Source organism: Mixophyes fleayi, chromosome 12 (genome assembly GCF_038048845.1).
Source record: "Mixophyes fleayi isolate aMixFle1 chromosome 12, aMixFle1.hap1, whole genome shotgun sequence".
NCBI classification, from domain to species: domain Eukaryota; kingdom Metazoa; phylum Chordata; class Amphibia; order Anura; family Limnodynastidae; genus Mixophyes; species Mixophyes fleayi.
This window is the reverse complement of record NC_134413.1, coordinates 84,663,320-84,685,382: the sequence shown is the minus strand read 5'-3', so window position 1 is coordinate 84,685,382 and position 22,063 is coordinate 84,663,320. Positions and strand designations below refer to the sequence as shown.

At 45.8% G+C, this 22,063-nt stretch overlaps 3 protein-coding genes across 6 annotated transcripts in view; 1 reads left to right on the top strand and 2 right to left on the bottom strand.

Annotated features, from left to right (window-relative positions):
* The window catches only part of RUSC1 (RUN and SH3 domain containing 1), a 31,018-nt gene extending 21,998 nt beyond the window's left edge, over positions 1-9,020 (bottom strand). Inside the window, exons 1-2 of the mRNA XM_075192444.1 lie at positions 8,268-9,020; positions 1,798-3,549 (exon numbers count right to left, since the gene is read on the bottom strand). Of these exons, the coding sequence (XP_075048545.1) occupies positions 1,798-3,421 (1,624 nt within the window). The 5' untranslated portion in view covers positions 3,422-3,549; positions 8,268-9,020. The remainder of the gene's footprint in view (positions 1-1,797; positions 3,550-8,267) is intronic.
* The window catches only part of THBS3 (thrombospondin 3), a 113,832-nt gene that overhangs the window by 20,087 nt on the left and 71,682 nt on the right, over positions 1-22,063 (top strand). The window lies entirely within an intron of this gene.
* Positions 11,419-21,516, bottom strand: FDPS (farnesyl diphosphate synthase). Of its 4 annotated transcripts, none has more exons than XM_075193601.1 (10): positions 21,418-21,516; positions 13,534-13,680; positions 13,314-13,454; positions 13,162-13,242; positions 12,962-13,084; positions 12,795-12,883; positions 12,590-12,662; positions 12,219-12,296; positions 11,997-12,131; positions 11,419-11,853 (listed from the first exon to the last, which is right to left on the bottom strand). In XM_075193601.1, exons 2-10 carry the CDS (start codon positions 13,669-13,671, stop codon positions 11,653-11,655), a joined length of 1,059 nt encoding a protein of 352 aa, XP_075049702.1. In that variant the 5' UTR covers positions 13,672-13,680; positions 21,418-21,516; the 3' UTR covers positions 11,419-11,652. The 4 variants fall into 4 exon arrangements, with proteins under 4 accessions (XP_075049702.1, XP_075049700.1, XP_075049701.1 ...); XM_075193599.1 differs by lacking the exon at positions 21,418-21,516 and adding an exon at positions 16,051-16,238; XM_075193600.1 differs by lacking the exon at positions 21,418-21,516 and adding an exon at positions 13,973-14,346.

Here is a 22,063-nt window from a genome sequence, read left to right as displayed (position 1 = left end):
AGCTCCACAAGGGTTCTAATCCCTGAAGAATTATTGCCTCCTGGGAGTCCTGTGTGACCTCCCGCTACTGTCAATTCCAGTTCACAGATATGACCAGTCCTCCTGGAGCCAAATTGAATTTAGAAGTGGCGCTAGACCCCCAGGACAAAGCCCTAGAATATATTCCCCATCCCAGACACAGTGATGCTAGGGCCAATAAGCACTAAGCCCCCGTGAATCTGGCTGCCCATGGAAACATTGGAATAGTAGAGTCACTAGCCATTAGTTTTACATGGTAAGACAAGACTACCTTCTAGCAGAGTCTGTATGTACATGAAGGAACAGCTCTCATCTGGACTACATGAGACAATAAACATCATTACTACTAAGATTCGGCCTTCCCTGCAACAGACACATTAAAACATGTAGATAATATTCTAGCTCTGGTCACCTTGAGGAACCTTCTAGGTTTGGTCAGAAGGTAATATTCTAGCTCTGGTCACATTAAGGAACTTTTTAAGTTAGGTCAGAAGGTAATATTGAAAATCTGATTACCTTATAGAACCTTCTAGGTCTGGTCACCTTGAGAAACCTTCTATGTTTGGTCAGAAGGTAATATTCTAGCTCTGGTTACCTTATAGAACCTTCTATGTTTGGTCAGTAGGTAATATTTTAGCTCTGGTCACCTTGGGAAACCTTCTATGTTTGGTCAGAAGGTAACATTCTAGCTCTGGTTACCTTATAGAACCTTCTAGGTTTGGTTAGTAGGTAATATTCTAGCTCTGGTTACCTTTTAGAACCTTCTAGGTTTGGTTAGTAGGTAATATTCTAGCTCTGGTCACCTTGGGAAACCTTCTATGTTTGGTCAGATGGTAATATTCTAGCTCTGGTTACCTTATAGAACCTTCTAGGTTTGGTTAGTAGGTAATATTCTAGCTCTGGTCACCTTGGGAAACCTTCTATGTTTGCTCAGATGGTAATATTCTAGCTCTGGTTACCTTATAGAACCTTCTAGGTTTGGTCAGTAGGTAATATTCTAGCTCTAGTCACATTAAGGAACCTTTTAAGTTAGGTCAGTAGGTAATATTGGAGATCCGATTATCTTATAAAACCTTCTAGGTTTGGTCAGTAGGTAATATTCTAGCTCTGGTCACCTTGAGGAACCTTCTAGGTTTGGTCAGAAGGTAATATTCTAGCTCTGGTCACCTTGAGGAACCTTCTAGGTTTGGTCAGTAGGTAATATTGGAAATCTGATTACCTTATAAAACTTTCTAGGTTTGGTCAGTAGGTAATATTCTAGCTCTGGTTACCTAATAGAACCCTCTAGGTTTGGTCAGTAGGTAATATTCTAACTCTGGTCACCTTGAGGAACCTTCTAGGTTTGGTCAGTAGGTAATATTCTAGCTCTGGTCACCTTGAGGAACCTACTAGGTTTGGTCAGTAGGTAATATTGGAAATCTGATTTATAGAACCTTCTAGGTTTGGTCAGTAGGTAATATTCTAGCTCTTGTTACCTAATAGAACCTTCTAGGTTTGGTCAGTAGGTAATATTCTAGCTCTGGTCACCTTGAGAAACCTTCTATGTTTGGTCAGAATGTAATATTCTAGCTCCGGTTACCTAATAGAACCTTCTAGGTTTGATCAGTAGGTAATATTCTAGCTCTGTTTACCACTACAAACATTCTGTATTTGTTCAATCATGTTGGAATTTAATTTTAAATATGGAAGTCTTGTACAAGGCTTTAACATTGATAATCACATGGCTGAGAAATTTCACTGTACACATTTCCTAGTAGAGTCCACTTTCCAGGTACTTACCTTCTCGGCATCTCTTGTCGCCCCCGTCTGCCATTCCTCTAATCCAGGCACCTGCCTTGGTTGATACAATCTCCTTCTCAGGTCTTTCCTCATTACCATTGCATAGTCCATTCTTTAAGGTGGATTCATGATTCTGTCCTTTCATGGCTGACAATGTATCTACAAATGTAGATATTTTGTGACCACTTAATGACCATATTCTCTGGGGGGTTTCTAAAAAGTCTGCTTCTTGCATCTTTGTATCAGGTTTCTGATACCCATTGGCCATGTTAGGCCTCGGCTGATGACCCTGTCTTTGGTCTTTAGTCTCTCTTGCAGCTGAGTCTTGGTGCATCATTTTCTTTGTGACTAAATGTTGTGAGACATTCTGTTCCCACGATATATGTGGGAAAATCCCTATGGCTGGGGTTTCTGAGGGTCCCTCAGTGGAAGCCTGGCACCCCCTTTCTCCAATGTTGTGGACTTTTCCCTGCTGAACACCCTGTTTGTTTAGCGTGTTGCGATATCTCAATTCCTTGAATGTGGTTACCTCTTTTCCTGCTGACAATGGATGAGTTTGAGGCACCAAAGCTCCATGGTAGAAAGCAGAGGCCGTTAATTCATTTACTGGTGGCTGCTCAGTATCTGGGGAGAAAACAATAAGCCAATCACTCCGATCTTTCTTCGGCTGTGAGGGAAAGAGCCCTCCACTCTTCCTCCTCTTCTGGGCCAGCTCATGGAATGAGGTTATTGTCTTCTTTGGGGTTTGTGTACAACCATTTTCCGTGAAGGACAGACCTGGAAGAAGATCACCATCCACAGGCAAGTGGGGAACTTCTTCAAAGTTTGCATTTGTGTTGTCTTGCTTTTCTACGATGTCCGTTTTAGTTCTTGGCTTTGCTATTGTATCGTTGTTCATAAAAGGGGATGATACCGATGTCTGGTCAAGTTGTTGACTCTGTAGAAGAGCATTACAGTTACTATCCAATATAGAATCTGAGTTCCAATCTCCGAACAGAGTGTCTGTCAGCTCTGTGTTGTTATTATTCATGTTCTCTGAGTTGTTGGGGTGTGATGGGTCTAAGATGAGGGTAGTGTTGGTTGCTCGTTGTAAGAGACTCATAGAGTTCTCTAGTTCAGAAGAAACAGGATCTTCTGTGGCCACATCCAGAGGAATGATGTCTGGCTGCTGATCAGGGGTCTCCAGGATATCCTGTGAGTATTCCTTGTAATACATTGAGATAGGAGAATCATCCAGGGTGAAGTCTGAGGAACTGCTACTGTCTGTTGAGGGAGAAGATGGAGACAGTGGACTCAAGGGAAGATCATTGGGAGACAGACACCCATCGGGTAAAATTGCTTCCAGGTTGTCCTGCAAGCCGTACTGTAAAGTGTCCTCTTGCCTTGGGTGCTGGTCACAGCACTGGCATGTTACTGATGGGTCATTGGAGTTGGCATCCACCAGTGTTATATCGGAGTTGTCTTTCCATTGGTGGTGACATCCAGACACATCTTTTAGGCCTGTGTCCTGGTTAATTGGAACATCCTTCACCTCAGCCCTTCTAGACAAATGGATTCCGAGGGACACGTGCTGAAGATGCACATAATTGAGGTTGCTCATGAGGGCTTTTCTTGAGGCCAACATTTTATAATCTGGCCTTAAGGCTTTCGCACAATCTGGTCGCTACAAACGTTATTTCACAAGGAGCATGTCCTTGCTCTGTAGTCTTATCTTGTCAGCAAACTTCCAATTCCTGTTTCCTATGTAAAAACCTGCAGAATGGGAGATAAGAACCAAGCAGGTCCAAGATGCGGTTATTTATTAGGTCCAATAACCCATGACTTGCAAACATTGTACACACAACTAGGTCAAATAACAATGACAACCAACCAGCTAGGGACAGACGTTCACGAAACTGGGCACCAACATTACATAACGTGATGGTATTAAAACACGGTGACAACAAGACACAATGTAAACACAATTATATGTGACCTGTGTACAAACTACAGAGACAAACACAGACACATCATCCATTGAAATATAACCCATCGGTGACACATACAGCTGTAGTTTATTCAGCAAAAGGAACCAGATTTGACTCCATATTTGCGATTCTTAGTATCACAACGTGTTTTCAACCAAGGTCAAATGAAACGTAATTGATCAACGGTGAAACCGTAGAACACACACCGGGTACAGATAACGTATGTCGCTCGTTCTACTTTACTTGTGTTAGGCATTATTCCTGGTGTGACCACCTCACGGAAGCTTGCTGAGGACACTGATGTTCACTAAAGGGATATTAGCACCAATCAGCTGGTTTCACAGGTCTCATAATACATTTCATTATACTTCCATTGACAAGTATTTAGGCCTTCACTGAGAGGAGGATATTTACAATACAGGAAAAACAGCTGCGACAAAATTTCCACCTAGACATATAGAGCAACATGACGGCTCTTGCGAAGGAGCTGTAGTGTGCAGAGGCTGATGGGAGGAGTTGGGCGTAGTGAGGGCGTTCCTCGCTAACTACGGAGTTGACGCACTGATGACCAGAGTTTTGATAAGTTGCATTATTGAAAGGAGAGGGAAGGGCATATTTTTATCATATGTTTCTGTGTAAGTGGCGCAAAGGCATTTCTACTCAAAACTGGCTGTCATATCATTATATACTTTTAATGGGACCCATTATGTGTGTCCATGTTAAAATTCAGTACCCTGTCTCCCCAATCCCTAACACCATAGCCTTCTACTTACTGATTCCTTAAACCATGTTCCATTCTCCTTCCAAATCCCTAACACCATCCCCTTCTCCTTCCCAATCTCTAGCACCATCCTCTTCTCCTTCCCAATCCCTAACACCATCCTCTTCTCCTTCACAATCCCTAACACCATCCACATCTACTTACCCATCCCTTCACCATCCTCTTCTCCTTCCCAATCCCTAACACCATCCTCTTCTCCTTCCCAATCCCTAACACCATAGCCTTCTACTTACTGATTCCTTAAACCATGTTCCATTCTCCTTCCAAATCCCTAACACCATCCCCTTCTCCTTCCCAATCTCTAGCACCATCCTCTTCTCCTTCCCAATCCCTAACACCATCCTCTTCTCCTTCACAATCCCTAACACCATCCCCATCTACTTACCCATCCCTTCACCATCCTCTTCTCCTTCCCAATCCCTAACACCATCCTCTTCTCCTTCCCAATCCCTAACACCATCCTCTTCTCCTTCCCAATCCCTAACACCATCCTCCTCTCCTTCCCAATCCATAACACCATCCTCTTCTCCTTCCCAATCCCTAACACCATCCTCTACTCCTTCCCAATCCCTAACACCATCCCCTTCTCCTTCCCAATCCCTATCACCATCCTCTTCTGCTTCACAATCCCTAACACCATCCCCATCTACTTACCCATCCCTTCACCATCCTCTTCTCCTTCCCAATCCCTAACACCATCCCCTTCTCCTTCCCAATCCCTATCACCATCCTCTTCTGCTTCACAATCCCTAACACCATCCCCATCTACTTACCCATCCCTTCACCATCCTCTTCTCCTTCCCAATCCCTAACACCATCCCCTTCTCCTTCCCAATCCCTAACACCATCCCCATCTACTTAACCATCCCTTCACCATCCTCTTCTCCTTCCCAATCCCTTCACCATCCTCTTCTCCTTCACAATCCCTAACATCATCCTCCTCTCCTTCCCAATCCCTAACACCATCCTCTTCTCCTTCACAATCCCTAACACCATCCCCTTCTCCTTCCCAATCCCTTCACCATGCCCCCCTTTCCTCCCCTATTCTGCCTACCATGTGCCCTATCTCATTCCCAACAGCATATCCCCCTCACACTATGTCCTCTCACTCATTCATCACACCATGTCTTCTGTCTCCTCCCCAATCCCTAACAACATCCCCATCTCCTTCCAAATTCCTCACACCATGTCCCAGTCTCCTTCTCAGTCCTTTTCACCATCCCCTTCTCCTTCCCAATCCCTAACACCCTCCCTTTCTCCTTCCCAATCCCTAACACCATCCTCTACTCCTTCCCAATCCCTAACACCATCCCTTTCTCCTTCCCAATCCCTAACACCATCCTCTACTCCTTCCCAATTCCTAACACCATCCTCTACTCCTTCCCAATCCCTAACACCATCCTCTTCTCCTTCCCAATCCCTAACACCATAGCCTTCTCCTTCCCAATCCCTAACACCATCCCCATCTACTTACCCATCCCTTCACCATCCTCTTCTCCTTCCCAATCCCTTCACCATCCTCTTCTCCTTCACAATCCCTAACATCATCCTCCTCTCCTTCCCAATCCCTAACACCATCCTCTACTCCTTCCCAATCCCTAACACCATAGCCTTCTCCTTCCCAATCCCTAACACCATCCCCATCTACTTACCCATCCCTTCACCATCCTCTTCTCCTTCCCTAACACCATCCCCTTCTCCTTCCCAATCCCTAACAACATCCCCATCTACTTACCCATCCCTTCACCATCCTCTTCTCCTTCCCAATCCCTTCACCATCCTCTTCTCCTTCACAATCCCTAACATCATCCTCCTCTCCTTCCCAATCCCTAACACCATCCTCTTCTCCTTCCCAATCCCTAACACCATCCCCTTCTCCTTCCCAATCCCTTCACCATCCTCCTCTCCATCCCAATCCCTAACACCATGCCCCCCTTTCCTCCCCTATTCTGCCTACCATGTGCCCTCTCTCATTCCCAACAGCATATCCCCCTCACACTATGTCCTCTCACTCATTCATCACACCATGTCTTCTGTCTCCTCCCCAATCCCTAACAACATCCCCATCTCCTTCCAAATTCCTCACACCATGTCCCAGTCTCCTTCTCAGTCCCTTTCACCATCCCCTTCTCCTTCCCAATCCCTAACACCCTCCCCTTCTCCTTCCCAATCCCTAACACCATCCTCTACTCCTTCCCAATCCCTAACACCATCCCCTTCTCCTTCCCAATCCCTAACACCATCCTCTACTCCTTCCCAATCCCTAACACCATCCCCTTCTCCTTCCAATCCCTAACACCATCCCCTTCTCCTTCCCAATCCCTAACACCATCCTCTACTCCTTCCCAATCCCTAACACCATCCCCTTCTCCTTCCAAATCCCCAACACCATCCTCTTCTCCTTCCCAATCCCTAACACCATCCCCTTCTCCATCTCAATGACTAACACCATCCCATTCTCCTTCCCAATCCCTAACACCATCCTCTACTCCTTCCCAATCCCTAACACCATCCTCTTCTCCTTCCAAATCCCCAACACCATCCTCTTCTCCATCTCAATGACTAACACCATCCCCTTCTTCCCAATCCATAACAACATTCCCTTCTCCTTACCGATTCCTCAAACTATGTTCCAATCTCCTTCCCAGTCCCCGACACCATCCCATCTCCTTCCAAATCCTTTCACCATCCTCTTCTCCTTCCCTCACACTATGTCCTCTCACTCATTCATCACACCATGTCTTTTGTATCCTCCCCAATCCCTAACACCATCCCCTTCTCCTTAACAACCCCTCACACCATGCCCCCCTTTCCTCCCCTATTCTTCCTACCATGTGCCCTCTCTCATTCCCAACAGCATATCCCCCTCACACTATGTCCTCTCACTCATTCATCACACCATGTTTTCTGTTTCCTTCACAATCCCTAACATCATGTACATCCTCTCATTCCCCAACACTCACTCTGCCCTCCGTACACCGTCACCTCTCTTGTCCGTGCTCTCTGCTGTACGTTATTTATAAACCTCATTCCCAATCCTCCATGACAGAGATAATAGCAATAAGTTATGGACATTCCTGAACAAGCAGACGTCACAGAACACTGGATGGGGAGCAGAACCCCAACCCCGGGGTATGTCAGACATATACAGCCCCTTACCCACAATACACTTCCTGGCTGCCCCCCACCTCACCCGTTCCTGGCACTGTGATATATACTCCAGGCACATACTTGTCACATACAGACCAACATAAAACTTACAAAATGTTACAAATATGTGTTACATACATGATGTGCCACCTACATAAGATATATACAGGATGTCACCTATATATGATACTAACATAGGAATCACCAGTCTAAGATACATACATGTTATAACCAGCATATGATACATACAGGATGTCAGCTATATATAATACATACAGGATGTCATAAGCATATGATACATGCATGATATCACCAGCAGGTATACAGGATGACAATACATGTGATACAACCTCTATAATGGTTTCCATGTATATCATATTCTGTACATTATACAATGATCAGTATGACCTTAACTATTGTAAGGTTAATATTATGTCTATGCAGAATTCTAGGGGGGTAACTGTGTCCCTAAAATTTGAATTCTAGGCTTATTATCCAACAGAGCCTCAATCTCCCTCTCCCCCATCACTTCAGCTGCCCCCTCATCCTGCCAGTCATCAGATTTACATCACCTTTATATCCAGGAGGACTGAGATGAACATCCAGGAGGAAGGTGGAGGCCACGGTCTGCATCCAGAGAGGAGGGGGCTCAGGTCAGCATCCAGAGAGAGGAGAGGACACCGATTTGTATGCAGGGGGAGGGCAGGACCAGGGGAGGGGGCTCAGATAAGCATCCAGGGGAGGGCAGGACCAGGGGAGAGGGCTCAGATCAATATCCAGAGAGAGGAGAGGACACCGATCTGTATACAGGGGAGGGCAGGACCAGGGGAGAGGGCTCAGATCAATATCCAGAGAGAGGAGAGGACACCGATCTGTATACAGGGGAGGGCAGGACCAGGGGAGAGGGCTCAGATCAATATCCAGAGAGCGGAGAGGACACTGATCTGCATCCAGGGGAGGGGGCTCAGATCAGCATCCAGAGAGAGGAGAGGACACCGATCTGTATGCAGGGGGAGGACAGGACCAGGGGAGGGGGCTCAGATCAATATCCAGAGAGAGGAGAGGACACTGATCTGCATCCAGGGGAGGGGGCTCAGATCAGCATCCAGAGAGAGGAGAGGACACCGATCTGTATGCAGGGGGAGGGCAGTACCAGGGGAGGGGGCTCAGATTAGCATCCAGAGAGAGGAGAGGACACCGATCTGCATCCAGAGAAAGGGCAGGACCAGGGGAGGGGGCTCAGATCAGCATCCAGAGAGGAGAGGACACAGATCTGTATACAGGGGGAGGGGGCTCAGATCAGCATCCAGAGAGGAGGGGGCTCAGATCAGCATCCAGGGGAGCGCAGTACCAGGGAAGGGGGCTCAGATCAGCATCCAGAGAGAGGGGGCTCAGATCAGCATCCAGGGGGAGGAGAGGACACCGATCTGCATCCAGGGGAGGGCAGTACCAGGGGAGGGGGCTCAGATCAGCATCCAGAGAGAGGAGAGGACACCGATCTGCATCCAGAGAAAGGGCAGGACCAGGGAAGGGGGCTCAGATCAGCATCCAGAGAGAGGGGGTTTAGATCAGCATCCAGAGAGGAGGGGGCTCAGATCATCATCCAGGGGGAGGACCAGGGGAGGGGGCTCAGATCAGCATCCAGGGGAGGGGGCTCAGATCAGCATCCAGAGAGAGGAGGGGGCTCAGATCAGCATCCGGGGGAGGACCACGGGAGGGGTCTAGTATCGGCTTCTAGAGGACAGGACCAGGGAAGGGGGCTCAGATCAGCATCCAGAGAGAGGAGGGGGCTCAGATCAGCATCCGGGGGAGGACCAGGGGAGGGGTCTAGTATCGGCTTCTAGAGGACAGGACAGGTTTGGGACAGTGATGTATTCAAGTTGTAGAGACAGCTGTTATATGAGCAGTAAGATCACACATCCACCCACAGGGGCCACAGACAGATGACTGCACATTATACATTATATCTTCTGGGCTGATACTTCCTCACATCACTTTCATCTTGAAGAAACCCCATAAAACACTGTATAAGAGGAATAAATGACTATAAATCCTACATCTATATTCTGATTTACACCACATGTGACGATGGATCACTTCACTCTCATAGGGCCCCAAGTCACCTGGATCCTTACCCTCCCACGGGATAGTGCTATATATAATATATACATCTTTCTGGACTAACCATGTTCCAGCGTTTCCATACCCGTCAGTATCAGTGACATGTACGTTAGTGAGCTCAGAAGACGTTGTCCAGGAATATTATATAGAGCGCTCAGAGTCTACGCTCGGCCGGTCTAGCTACGCACCTCACGTTAGCGGAGGTCAGGGACTTACATCGGAGGATGGGACATGTCTGATACCGCGTGGCACACACGTGTATGGGTCTATATGGCGGACTCGCCCAATGACAACAGAGACAGTCCTCGGCCACTTACGTCCAACTTGCAAACATGTACAAAAGCTTTTAATTTTATATGTTACAAATGCAATTGTTATGAACCATAATTTAAACGTCAGTAACTGCTCTAATGCCCTAACAAGCAAATCCTAATCTACGGCCCAGCGACTACTAAAATCTCAACAAGCGTCTGCAACTCCTTCAACCTTCTAATTACCCCGTGCTTCACTAGTGCTGGTGTTCATGGCCATCATCCACTACTTACACCCGCTATGTCAGCTGTATCGCCCACTACGCCCCAGTGTGACCCGTACACCTCTGTAGGGGTAAGCAGCCGCAGTCTGACGCTCACTGTGAGCGCGAGACACCGATACGCTGCGCAGACAGGCGTACGTCACCCTGATCCAGGCCTTCTGCTCCCATGTCTGTAGTTTGGGTTTAGTAGATGAGATGCAGGGACAGAGGTACCCGGACCAGAGACGCAGCCATTATCATCAGCTCCAAACCTTGGTCCATACCGGTGCCAGGATCACACTTCAGAGACTCCGGATATCAGTCTATACATACTCTGGAAGAGCTGCTTTTATACAGCAGTGGAATATGCAGAACTATATATATATATATATATATACACCCTATAGGCTGGAGGACACCGCTACTAGTATGTATACACCCTATAGGCTGGAGGACACCGCTACTAGTATGTATACACCCTATATAACGCTACTAGTATGTATACACCCTATATAACGCTACTAGTATGTATACACCCTATAGGCTGGAGGACACCGCTACTAGTATGTATACACCCTATAGGCTGGAGGACACCGTTACTAGTATGTATACACCCTATATAACGCTACTAGTATGTATAGACCCTATATAACGCTACTAGTATGTATACACCCTATATAACGCTACTAGTATGTATAGACCCTATATAATGGAGGACACCGTTACTAGCATATACACAGTATATAATGGAGGATATGGACACCATTGTACAGATGTGTTATAACAGTTATCGGGGTAAATATGTATAAAAAAGGGTCAAACACACAAATTAGTTTTTTGTTTTGTTTTTAAATAACAAAAAAAAAAATGAAGAAGTGAAACAATTGGTAAATGAGGAGTAGAAACGTTTCTGCTGTACTTTTCTGTATAACTATATATCAAACTGTTTTCTAACCTATCTACTTGTGAGTGGGACATCTGAAAGGATCAGTTCTGTCTGAGCTGAGAACAACCAGGCCGTTATCAGCGACACATGGCGTGAGCCAGAACCTGCCCCCAGGAGGCGCAGACTGAGGGAAGCAGGAAACTTATAATGGTTACCAGATCCACCAATAAAAGATCATCTTTATTTACAGCAAGAACCTGCAATCTACCTGCACAGCAGCAGGGGGTGCCCTGGTAACAGTGTAATTATTATGGTACATTATATACAGAGGAGACACAGTGCATGCTGGGAGAAGGGCTCCGTATCTGTATATAGAAGTCCACCCCAGGCCCAGGGCTCCCTGCGGCCCTACATGTCTCGTACAGTCACCACACAGTTATTTCTGTCTCTTGTAAATCTTGCGTGCCAGACCCAGGAAGATCTCCTTAGACAGCCCATTTGCATGCTGGGAGATGAGAATCTGCAGTCTCTGGTAACTCTCCTCCTCGTATTGTCTGTATACAGCGCACAGGTCCAGATCCTCATACAGCTGCTTCACCCGCTGCACCTTGTCCGCGTCGTCACGCCCGTAGTTCTCCTGTGTGTCACAGCAACACAAGGGTTAACACTGCCGGTAGGAGAGGCGGAAGCAGCCGGGTACGGGAGGGAGGGTGGGGGACACACCTCTAGGACAGGTATACAAATCAAGCTGGCCCCCTCCCCCTAATACACCACATTTACCTCCAGCATGCCCCTCTGCTCAGGATTCACCCTCTTCAGGGCTTCTACCACCAGCCAACCGCACTTGTTGTCCTGGATGTCTGTTCCTATCTTTCCGGTGACGCTGGGATCACCGTAGCAGTCCAGGTAGTCGTCCTACCAGTACATACATATAAACATATACATATCGCCATCCCAGTACATAGAACATGACAATGACCCTCTATTCCTGCCCCGGCTCACCTGGATCTGGAAGAACTCCCCCATTTCCAGCAGGATCGTTCGGGCGTTCCGGTGATCTTCCTCACGGTCTATCCCAGCCTAGAAAGAGGGAGCACAGACAGGTTACTTAGAAGATACAGGAGGGTCTTACAGGTGGGGGAGGAGCATTAACATGGTGGGAATATATTTACTATTAGTCCAGAACGTCTCATGATTCCAAAATGTCGTATTTATGGAAACCCCAGCAATGAGCTCATCTAAACATATAAATTATGGCCATTAACGTCACATGTAATTCTTTCTTCCAGGTTTAATGCAGGGTGGGGGGACACGCTGCTTCCAGAATCACAAACAAAACAATTAGAGTGTCAGCTCTGCAGCACAGAACTCACCATGAACATGGCAGCGGCCACGGGCAGGTAGAAGGAATAGAAAGCGGTCTTATACTTCACGATGGATTTATACCTGCAGATGAAGGGCGAGAATTACTGACAGCTGGGAGTACAGCGCCTCAGTCCGTCACCACATAATGACATCAGGAAGGAGGACTTCTCCATATATTGGCCCCAGCGATCGGGGGACACACAGGAGACTCACCTGGTCTCCGTGTAGCGGGCCAGATCAACCTTCCCCGGCTGAGCGGTGATGAGATCCAGCGCCTGCCCCAGCTCGGTCTGGTAGGAGGTCTGTGACACAGGAGAGATGGGTAAAACACAAAGTATAAGACCATATATCCTGGTGTAGAGGATTCTGGGACCACTCACCTCCAGGAACAGCTCCAGCAGGTTGAGATAATAGCCCTGATCGCGGCAGTACTTCCTCAGCAGGCGATATATACACGATTCCAGTAGGAACGAGTCATTGATCGCGTCCAGGCCGATGCCTTCCTGCGAGAGGGATAATACTCCATTACTACCAGCACGGAGCCCCAATAACCCACCCCCAGGTGGGGGGGTAACGTTACCTTCCTGTACCAGCAAGGGTGCCCACGGCGAGTCACAGAGTTATCCATCATGTCGTCAGCGACCAGGAAGAAGGCCTGGAGCTAGGAGGAGAGGAAGAGGTTAGTGGTGGGATGAAGACCACACACACATCAAACACAATGAGGGTCCTCACCAGCTCCACGCACCAGCCCACAACCAGCGCCCTCTGGGTGGTCTCCTCGTCCAGCTTCGTCGGCCCCAGCAGCTCTCGTATGGAGGCCAAAACAGTCATCCCCCGATTACACTTTCCACCGGGAGTGTTGTACTGCAAGACCTGCGGAGCAAACACTCATGTTAATATGGTATCAGGAAGGGAGGGGGACACAGGAGAAAAGACATCCGCCAGATCTCACCTCTCGCAAGCGGGAGATTGCGTCCCCTATCTCTGGGTGTCCCCATTCCTCCGCTGTCAGATCCTGCGCAATCCTCTCAAAGAAGCTGGAGAACTCCTGGAGATCATTAGAGACTGTCGAGGCTTTAACGGAGCTCATTGTCCAGGGCTGGGGGAGGAAGAAACGTGTTATATTATAGACCCATACATCATATGATTACCATACAGAGGACATTGTTCAGGGCTGGGAGTGGGAGCACGTTATATTATCATTAAGCCCCGCCTCCAGTCAGGCTTCAGGGGGAGGGGGTTGCCTGCTCTTCCTGGACATTCCTGGGAGTATGCACAGTGCTTTGTGTAGGTATCAGAATGATAACACAGGGTACTATGTATATAATACATTGAGTCTCCTGGTGCAGCAGCAACAATCAAGTGTTTGACAACATCGGTGTGTAAAATACCGTATATGAAATAAACAGCTTATCTACAGGTCTGTAGATCACGGATCCTGGACAAGCTCGAAGCCGCTCTTCGCTCCACCTGTCAGCTAAGAACATGAGTGCTAAAAATGGCTGAAGGCTCGCTCATGCTCTCAGCCGACAGGCTTATACACGTTGTCTATGCAGAATAAAGAGACTACAGAGAGCTCTGTATATAATATACATTGATCAGCCACAACATTAGAACCGTCTGTCTAATACCGCGTAGGTCCCCCGTGTGCTGCCAGAACAGCTCTGACCCGTTGAGGCATGGACAGACCTCTGAGTGTCCTGTGCAGTGATTCATCAGACCAGACCACCTTCTTCCATGGTCCAGTTCTGGCGCTCATGTGCCCATTATAGGCACTTTCTGCAGTGTACCGGGGTCAGGAGGGGCACTCTGACCGGTCTGCGGCTCCGCAGCCCCATACACAGCAACCTGCGGAGCTCTGTGTGATCTGACACCTTTCTATCATAGCCGGCAGTAACTTTACAGCAGCTCTTCTGTAGGATTGGACCAGACGTCCTAGTCTTCACTCCCCAGGCGGATGAATGAGCCTTGTGCACCCGTCACCCTGTCACCGGTTGTCCTTCCTTGGACCACTTTAGGTAGGTACTAACCCCTGCATACCGGGAACACCCCACAAGACCGGCCATGTAGGAGATGCTCTGACCCAGTCATCACTATTTGCCCCTTGTCAGAGTCCCTCAGATCCTCACGTTGCCCATTTTTCCTGCTTCCAACACATCAACTTCAAGAACTGACTGTTCAGTTACTGCCTAATATATCCCACCCCTGACAGGTGCCGGAGTAACCAGATAATCAGTGTTATTCACCTCACTGTCAGTGGTAATGATGGGACTGATCTGTGTGTGTAATAGATGATAAGAACAAATGTGCTCTGCATATAACACACAGTGTATATAATAATGTGCTCTGCATATAACACACAGTGTATATAATAATGTGCTCTGCATATAACACACAGTGTATATAATAATGTGCTCTGCATATAACACACAGTGTATATAATAATGTGCTCTGCATATAACACACAGTGTATATAATAATGTGCTCTGCATATAACACACAGTGTATATAATAATGTGCTCTGCATATAACACACAGTGTATATAATAATGTGCTCTGCATATAACACACAGTGTATATAATAATGTGCTCTGCATATAACACACAGTGTATATAATAATGTGCTCTGCATATAACACACAGTGTATATAATAATATGCTCTGCATATAACACACAGTGTATATAATAATGTACTCTGCATATAACACACAGTGTATATAATAATGTGCTCTGCATATAACACACAGTGTATATAATAATGTACTCTGCATATAACACACAGTGTATATAATAATATGCTCTGCATATAACACACAGTGTATATAATAATGTGCTCTGCATATAACACACAGTGTATATAATAATGTGCTCTGTATAACACACAGTGTATATAATAATGTACTCTGCATATAACACACAGTGTATATAATAATATGCTCTGCATATAACACACAGTGTATATAATAATGTGCTCTGCATATAACACACAGTGTATATAATAATGTGCTCTGTATAACACACAGTGTATATAATAATATGCTCTGTATAACACACAGTGTATATAATAATGTGTATATAATAATGTACTCTGCATATAACACACAGTGTATATAATAATGTGCTCTGTATAACACACAGTGTATATAATAATGTACTCTGCATATAACACACAGTGTATATAATAATATGCTCTGCATATAACACACAGTGTATATAATAATGTGCTCTGCATATAACACACAGTGTATATAATAATGTGCTCTGTATAACACACAGTGTATATAATAATATGCTCTGCATATAACACACAGTGTATATAATAATGTACTCTGCATATAACACACAGTGTATATAATAATATGCTCTGCATATAACACACAGTGTATATAATAATCCGGGTATATAATAAGATAATTGTTGGGCACCGGAAGTCCCGCCCCCTGACCGGAAGTCCCGCCACACACACACCCGGGAGCCGGAGAATTTCGGGCGTTCCCAGTTCGGAGCTCTACATATCAGGATCCGGGCGGCGCCGACACCCAGCAGAGGGCGGAGCCTAATCCGCCCGGATCGCAGCACGCGGAACCACATTCAGCGCTGACCCGGGAGATGCATCATCCTAGTCCCCGCCCCCTGACGTCACCGCGCTGCCTAGCAACCGCGTCTAGCGGCTATTATGGGCGGGGCGAGTCACGTGTCACCGCTGCAGCGCATCAGCCCCGCCCACCTGGTTCCAATCACCGCCCTGACACGCCCCCAACCTCTATTATATTATATACCTCCCCCCTTATATATTATATACCTCCCCTCTATATATAATATACCTCCCCCCTTATATATTATATACCTCCCCCCCCTCATATATATTATATACCTCCCCCCCTCATATATATTATATACCTCCCCCCCTCATATATATTATATACCTCCCCCCCCCTCAATATATTATATACCTCCCCCCTATATATTATATACCTCCCCCCTCTATATATTATATACCTCCCCCCCTCTATATATTATATACCTCCCCCCCCTCATATATATTATATACCTCCCCCCTCTATATATTATATACCTCCCCCCCTCTATATATTATATACCTCCCCCCCCTCATATATATTATATACCTCCCCCCCCTCATATATATTATATACCTCCCCCCCCTCATATATATTATATACCTCCCCCCCCCTCATATATATTATATACCTCCCCCCTCTATATATTATATACCTCCCCCCTCTATATATTATATACCTCCCCCCTCTATATATTATATACCTCCCCCCTCTATATATTATATACCTCCCCTCTCTATATATTATATACCTCCCCCCTCTATATATTATATACCTCCCCCCCTCATATATATTATATACCTCCCCCCCCCTCATATATATTATATACCTCCCCCCCCTCATATATATTATATACCTCCCCCCCCTCATATATATTATATACCTCCCCCCCTCATATATATTATATACCTCCCCCCCCCTCATATATATTATATACCTCCCCCCTCCTCATATATATTATATACCTCCCCCCTCCCTATATTATATACCTCCCCCATCCTACATCACCCCCAACCTCTATATTATATACCCCCTCTATATATTATATACCACCTCTATATATTATATACCTCCCCCATACTACATCACCCCCAACCTCTATATTATATACCTCCCCTCTATATATTATATACACCCCCCGCTATATATTATATACCTCCCCCTCTATTATATACACCTCACGCGCTATATATTTTTTACCTCCCCCATACATCACCCCCTTTCTATATTATTATACCCCCCTCTATACATTATATACCTCCCCCATACTACATCAACCCCCCAACCTCTATATTATATACCCCCTCTATATGATGTAGTATGGGGGAGGTATATAATGTATAGAGGGGGGTGATGTAGTATAGGGGAGGTATATAATGTATAGAGGGAGGTGATGTAGTATAGGGGACGTATATAATGTATAGAGGGGGGTATATAATTTAGTTTAGGAAGGGTGATGTAGTATAGGGGAGATATATAATATAGAGGTTGGGGGGGTGATGTAGTATGGGGGAGGTATATAATATAGAGGAGGGGTGATTTAGTATGGAGGAGGTATATAATATAGAGGAGGGGTGATGTAGTATGGGGGAGGTATATAATATAGAGGTTGGGGGGGTGATGTAGTATGGAGGAGATATATAATATAGAGGAGGGGTGATGTAGTATGGGGGAGATATATAATATAGAGGAGGGGTGATGTAGTATGGAGGAGATATATAATATAGAGGAGGGGTGATGTAGTATGGGGGAGATATATAATATAGAGGTTGGGGGGGTGATGTAGTATGGGGGAGATATATAATATAGAGGAGGGGTGATTTAGTATGGAGGAGATATATAATATAGAGGAGGGGTGATTTAGTATGGAGGAGGTATATAATATAGAGGAGGGGTGATATAGTATGGAGGAGATATATAATATAGAGGAGGGGTGATGTAGTATGGGGGAGGTATATAATATAGAGGAGGGGTTATGTAGTATGGGGGAGGTATATAATATAGAGGAGGAGTGATGTAGTATGGAGGAGGTACATAATATAGAGGTTGGGGGGGGGGGGGTGATGTAGTATGGGCAGGGCCGGATTAACCCGAGGTCTAACTGGGCTATAGCCCAGGGGCCTCGGGCATCCAGGGGGCCCTTCAAATTCCTCAGCAGCATTATTGATCGGTCGGGGGCGGGGGCGCCCCCGGCCCGATCGATGCTGCTGAGTACTGTCAGTGCAGTCCTCCGTCCCGGCGCGCTGTAGTCTGCTTACTGAGGAGATCTCGCGAGAGTTCATGAACTCTCGCGAGATCTCCTCAGTAAGGAGCTTACAGCACGCCGGGACGGAGGACTGCACTGACAGGTAAGTGCTTGGGGGGGGTCCTCGCGGGGGCGGGGGGCGGCGGACGGCTCACATTGGGGGCCTCGCGGGGAATGGAGGGCCCCTTAGCCCAGGGGCCTCCATTCCCTTAATCCGGCCCTGAGTATGGGGGAGGTATATAATATAGAGGAAAGGTGATGTAGTATGGGGGAGATATATAATATAGAGGAGGGGTGATGTAGTATGGGGGAGATATATAATATAGAGGAGGGGTGATTTAGTATGGGGGGAGGTATATAATATAGAGGTTGGGGGGTGATGTAGTATGGGGGAGGTATATAATATAGAGGTTGGGGGGTGATGTAGTATGGGGGAGGTATATAATATAGAGGTTGGGGGGGGGTGATGTAGTATGGGGGAGGTATATAATATAGAGGTTGGGGGTGATGTAGTATGGGGGAGGTATATAATATAGAGGAGGGGGGGTGATGTAGTATGGGGGAGGTATATAATATAGAGGTTGGGGGGGGGTGATGTAGTATGGGGGAGGTATATAATATAGAGGTTGGGGGTGATGTAGTATGGGGGAGGTATATAATATAGAGGAGGGGGGGTGATGTAGTATGGGGGAGGTATATAATATAGAGGAGGGGTGATGTATATAATATAGAGGTTGGGGAGTGATGTAGTATGGGGGAGGTATATAATATAAAGGTTGGGGGTGATGTAGTATGGGGGAGGTATATAATATAGAGGAGGGGTGATGTATATAATATAGAGGTTGGGGGGTGATGTAGTATGGGGGAGGTATATAATATAGAGGTTGGGGGGTGATGTAGTATGGGGGAGGTATATAATATAGAGGTTGGGGGGTGATGTAGTATGGGGGAGGTATATAATATAGAGGTTGGGGGGTGATGTAGTATGGGGGAGGTATATAATATAGAGGTTGGGGGTGATGTAGTATGGGGGAGGTATATAATATAGAGGAGGGGTGATGTAGTATGGGGGAGGTATATAATATAGAGGTTGGGGGTGATGTAGTATGGGGGAGGTATATAATATAGAGGTTGGGGGTGATGTAGTATGGGGGAGGTATATAATATAGACGTTGGGGGGTGATGTAGTATGGGGGAGGTATATAATATAGACGTTGGGGGGTGATGTAGTATGGGGGAGGTATATAATATAGAGGTTGGGGGGTGATGTAGTATGGGGGGAGGTATATAATATAGAGGTTGGGGGGTGATGTAGTATGGGGGAGGTATATAATATAGAGGTTGGGGGGTGATGTAGTATGGGGGAGGTATATAATATAGAGGTTGGGGGTGATGTAGTATGGGGGAGGTATATAATATAGAGGAGGGGTGATGTAGTATGGGGGAGGTATATAATATAGAGGAGGGGTGATGTAGTATGGGGGAGATATATAATATAGAGGAGGGGTGATGTAGTATGGGGGAGGTATATAATATAGAGGAGGGGTGATGTAGTATGGGGGAGATATATAATATAGAGGAGGGGTGATGTAGTATGGGGGAGGTATATAATATAAAGGTTGGGGGTGATGTAGTATGGGGGAGGTATATAATATAGAGGAGGGGTGATGTATATAATATAGAGGTTGGGGGGTGATGTAGTATGGGGGAGGTATATAATATAGAGGTTGGGGGGTGATGTAGTATGGGGGAGGTATATAATATAGAGGTTGGGGGGTGATGTAGTATGGGGGAGGTATATAATATAGAGGTTGGGGGGTGATGTAGTATGGGGGAGGTATATAATATAGAGGTTGGGGGGTGATGTAGTATGGGGGAGGTATATAATATAGAGGTTGGGGGTGATGTAGTATGGGGGAGGTATATAATATAGAGGAGGGGTGATGTAGTATGGGGGAGGTATATAATATAGAGGTTGGGGGTGATGTAGTATGGGGGAGGTATATAATATAGACGTTGGGGGGTGATGTAGTATGGGGGAGGTATATAATATAGACGTTGGGGGGTGATGTAGTATGGGGGAGGTATATAATATAGAGGAGGTGTATGTGATATAGGGATGGTACATAATATAGATGGGTTGTATATAATAAATGTGTGCATATAATATACACTATATAAAATCTTTGTATGTGATATACAATATAGAAGGTGTATATGCAAAAAGAGCTGTGCTTATATAATATATAGGGAATGGTTTATATAATATATAAAAGCTGTGTATGTATATTATATACCACCCCTACATCACATAAACAGTTTTTAGGAATTATATACATATTACCTATATTATACACACACAGCTATTATATACCACCTCATAGATCTATACACCTCTATAATATGCCAATATACCATCATCATCACACACATCATCACCATTTATTTTATATAGCGCCACTAATTCCGCAGCGCTGTACAGAGAACTCACTCACATCAGTCCCTGCCCCGATGGAGCTTACAGTCTAAATTCCGTAGCACACACACTCACACATAGACAGACAGACAGAGAGGGAGAGACTAGGGTCAATTTGTTAGCAGCCAATTAACCTACCAGTATGTTTTTGGAGTGTGGGAGGAAACCCACGCAAACACGGGGAGAACATACAAACTCCTCACAGATAAGGCCACGGTCAGGAATTGAACTCATGACCCCAGTGCTGTGAGGCAGAAGTGCTAACCACTATGCCACCATGATACCACTGCTATATATTACATTCTCCTTTTATATCCATCACATACCACCCCATGTAGTGATTATATGAAGTGTGCCTAGACTAGATTTATATTACACACACATACATACATACATACATAGAGATATAGATAGATATATATATTACCCCAGATACCCCCTCCCCATATCTTACACCCTAGCACTGTCATAGCAGTAACCCCCCGCACTCAGGGGCCCCCAGCACTCAGGGGCCCCCCTTCTCACAGCCACCTCACCTCTTAGGTACCAGATCCCCTCTGATCACATCTCCCTAATATCTAGCGCCAGCCTTTAAACCCGGCTCGGTAGCGTAGTGCATGCCGGGATATGTAGTTCCTCAGGTATCACCTCAGACCTCTGAGACAGAGCGGGAACTACAACTCCCGGAAGCCTCCGCGTCCGAAGCAATGACAGATCGAAGGGGCGGGGAGACTGGTGGCGTTCTATATGATGTCACAGCACGGTGGTTGGCTACAGGTATCGTATGAGGATGGGCCCCGTATTTGACAGCCAATCAACGTGTCTGGCGCTGCATTAGCTCCACCTTCTAAGCCCGCCCATCCCTAGCTCCCACTCTTTCACTGCTGGACTCTAGAGAGACGGATATTGTATGGGAGAAGGTTCTATCATGTATAATATCTATCACACACTGTAATATATATCTATATCCTATCACATTATATACCTCCTGTACTATGTATATAATATACCTCATACATCTACTATATATATATATATATATATATACCTCATACATGTACTATATATATATATAATATACCTCATACATCTACTATATATATATATATATATATACCTCATACATGTACTATATATATATATATAATATACCTCATACATCTACTATATATATATATATAT

Bases quoted from the DNA above. Each gene is read 5' to 3' on its own strand.
- FDPS (XM_075193599.1), bottom strand. From the start codon at position 16,173: ATGTGGTTCCGCGTGCTGCGATCCGGGCGGATTAGGCTCCGCCCTCTG. The intron at 13,085-13,161 runs GTAACGTTACCC...TCCCTCTCGCAG, and splicing joins ACCCTTGCTGGTACAGGAAG to GAAGGCATCGGCCTGGACGC. The intron at 12,884-12,961 runs GTGAGTGGTCCC...CCTGTGTCACAG, and splicing joins TGCTGGAGCTGTTCCTGGAG to ACCTCCTACCAGACCGAGCT.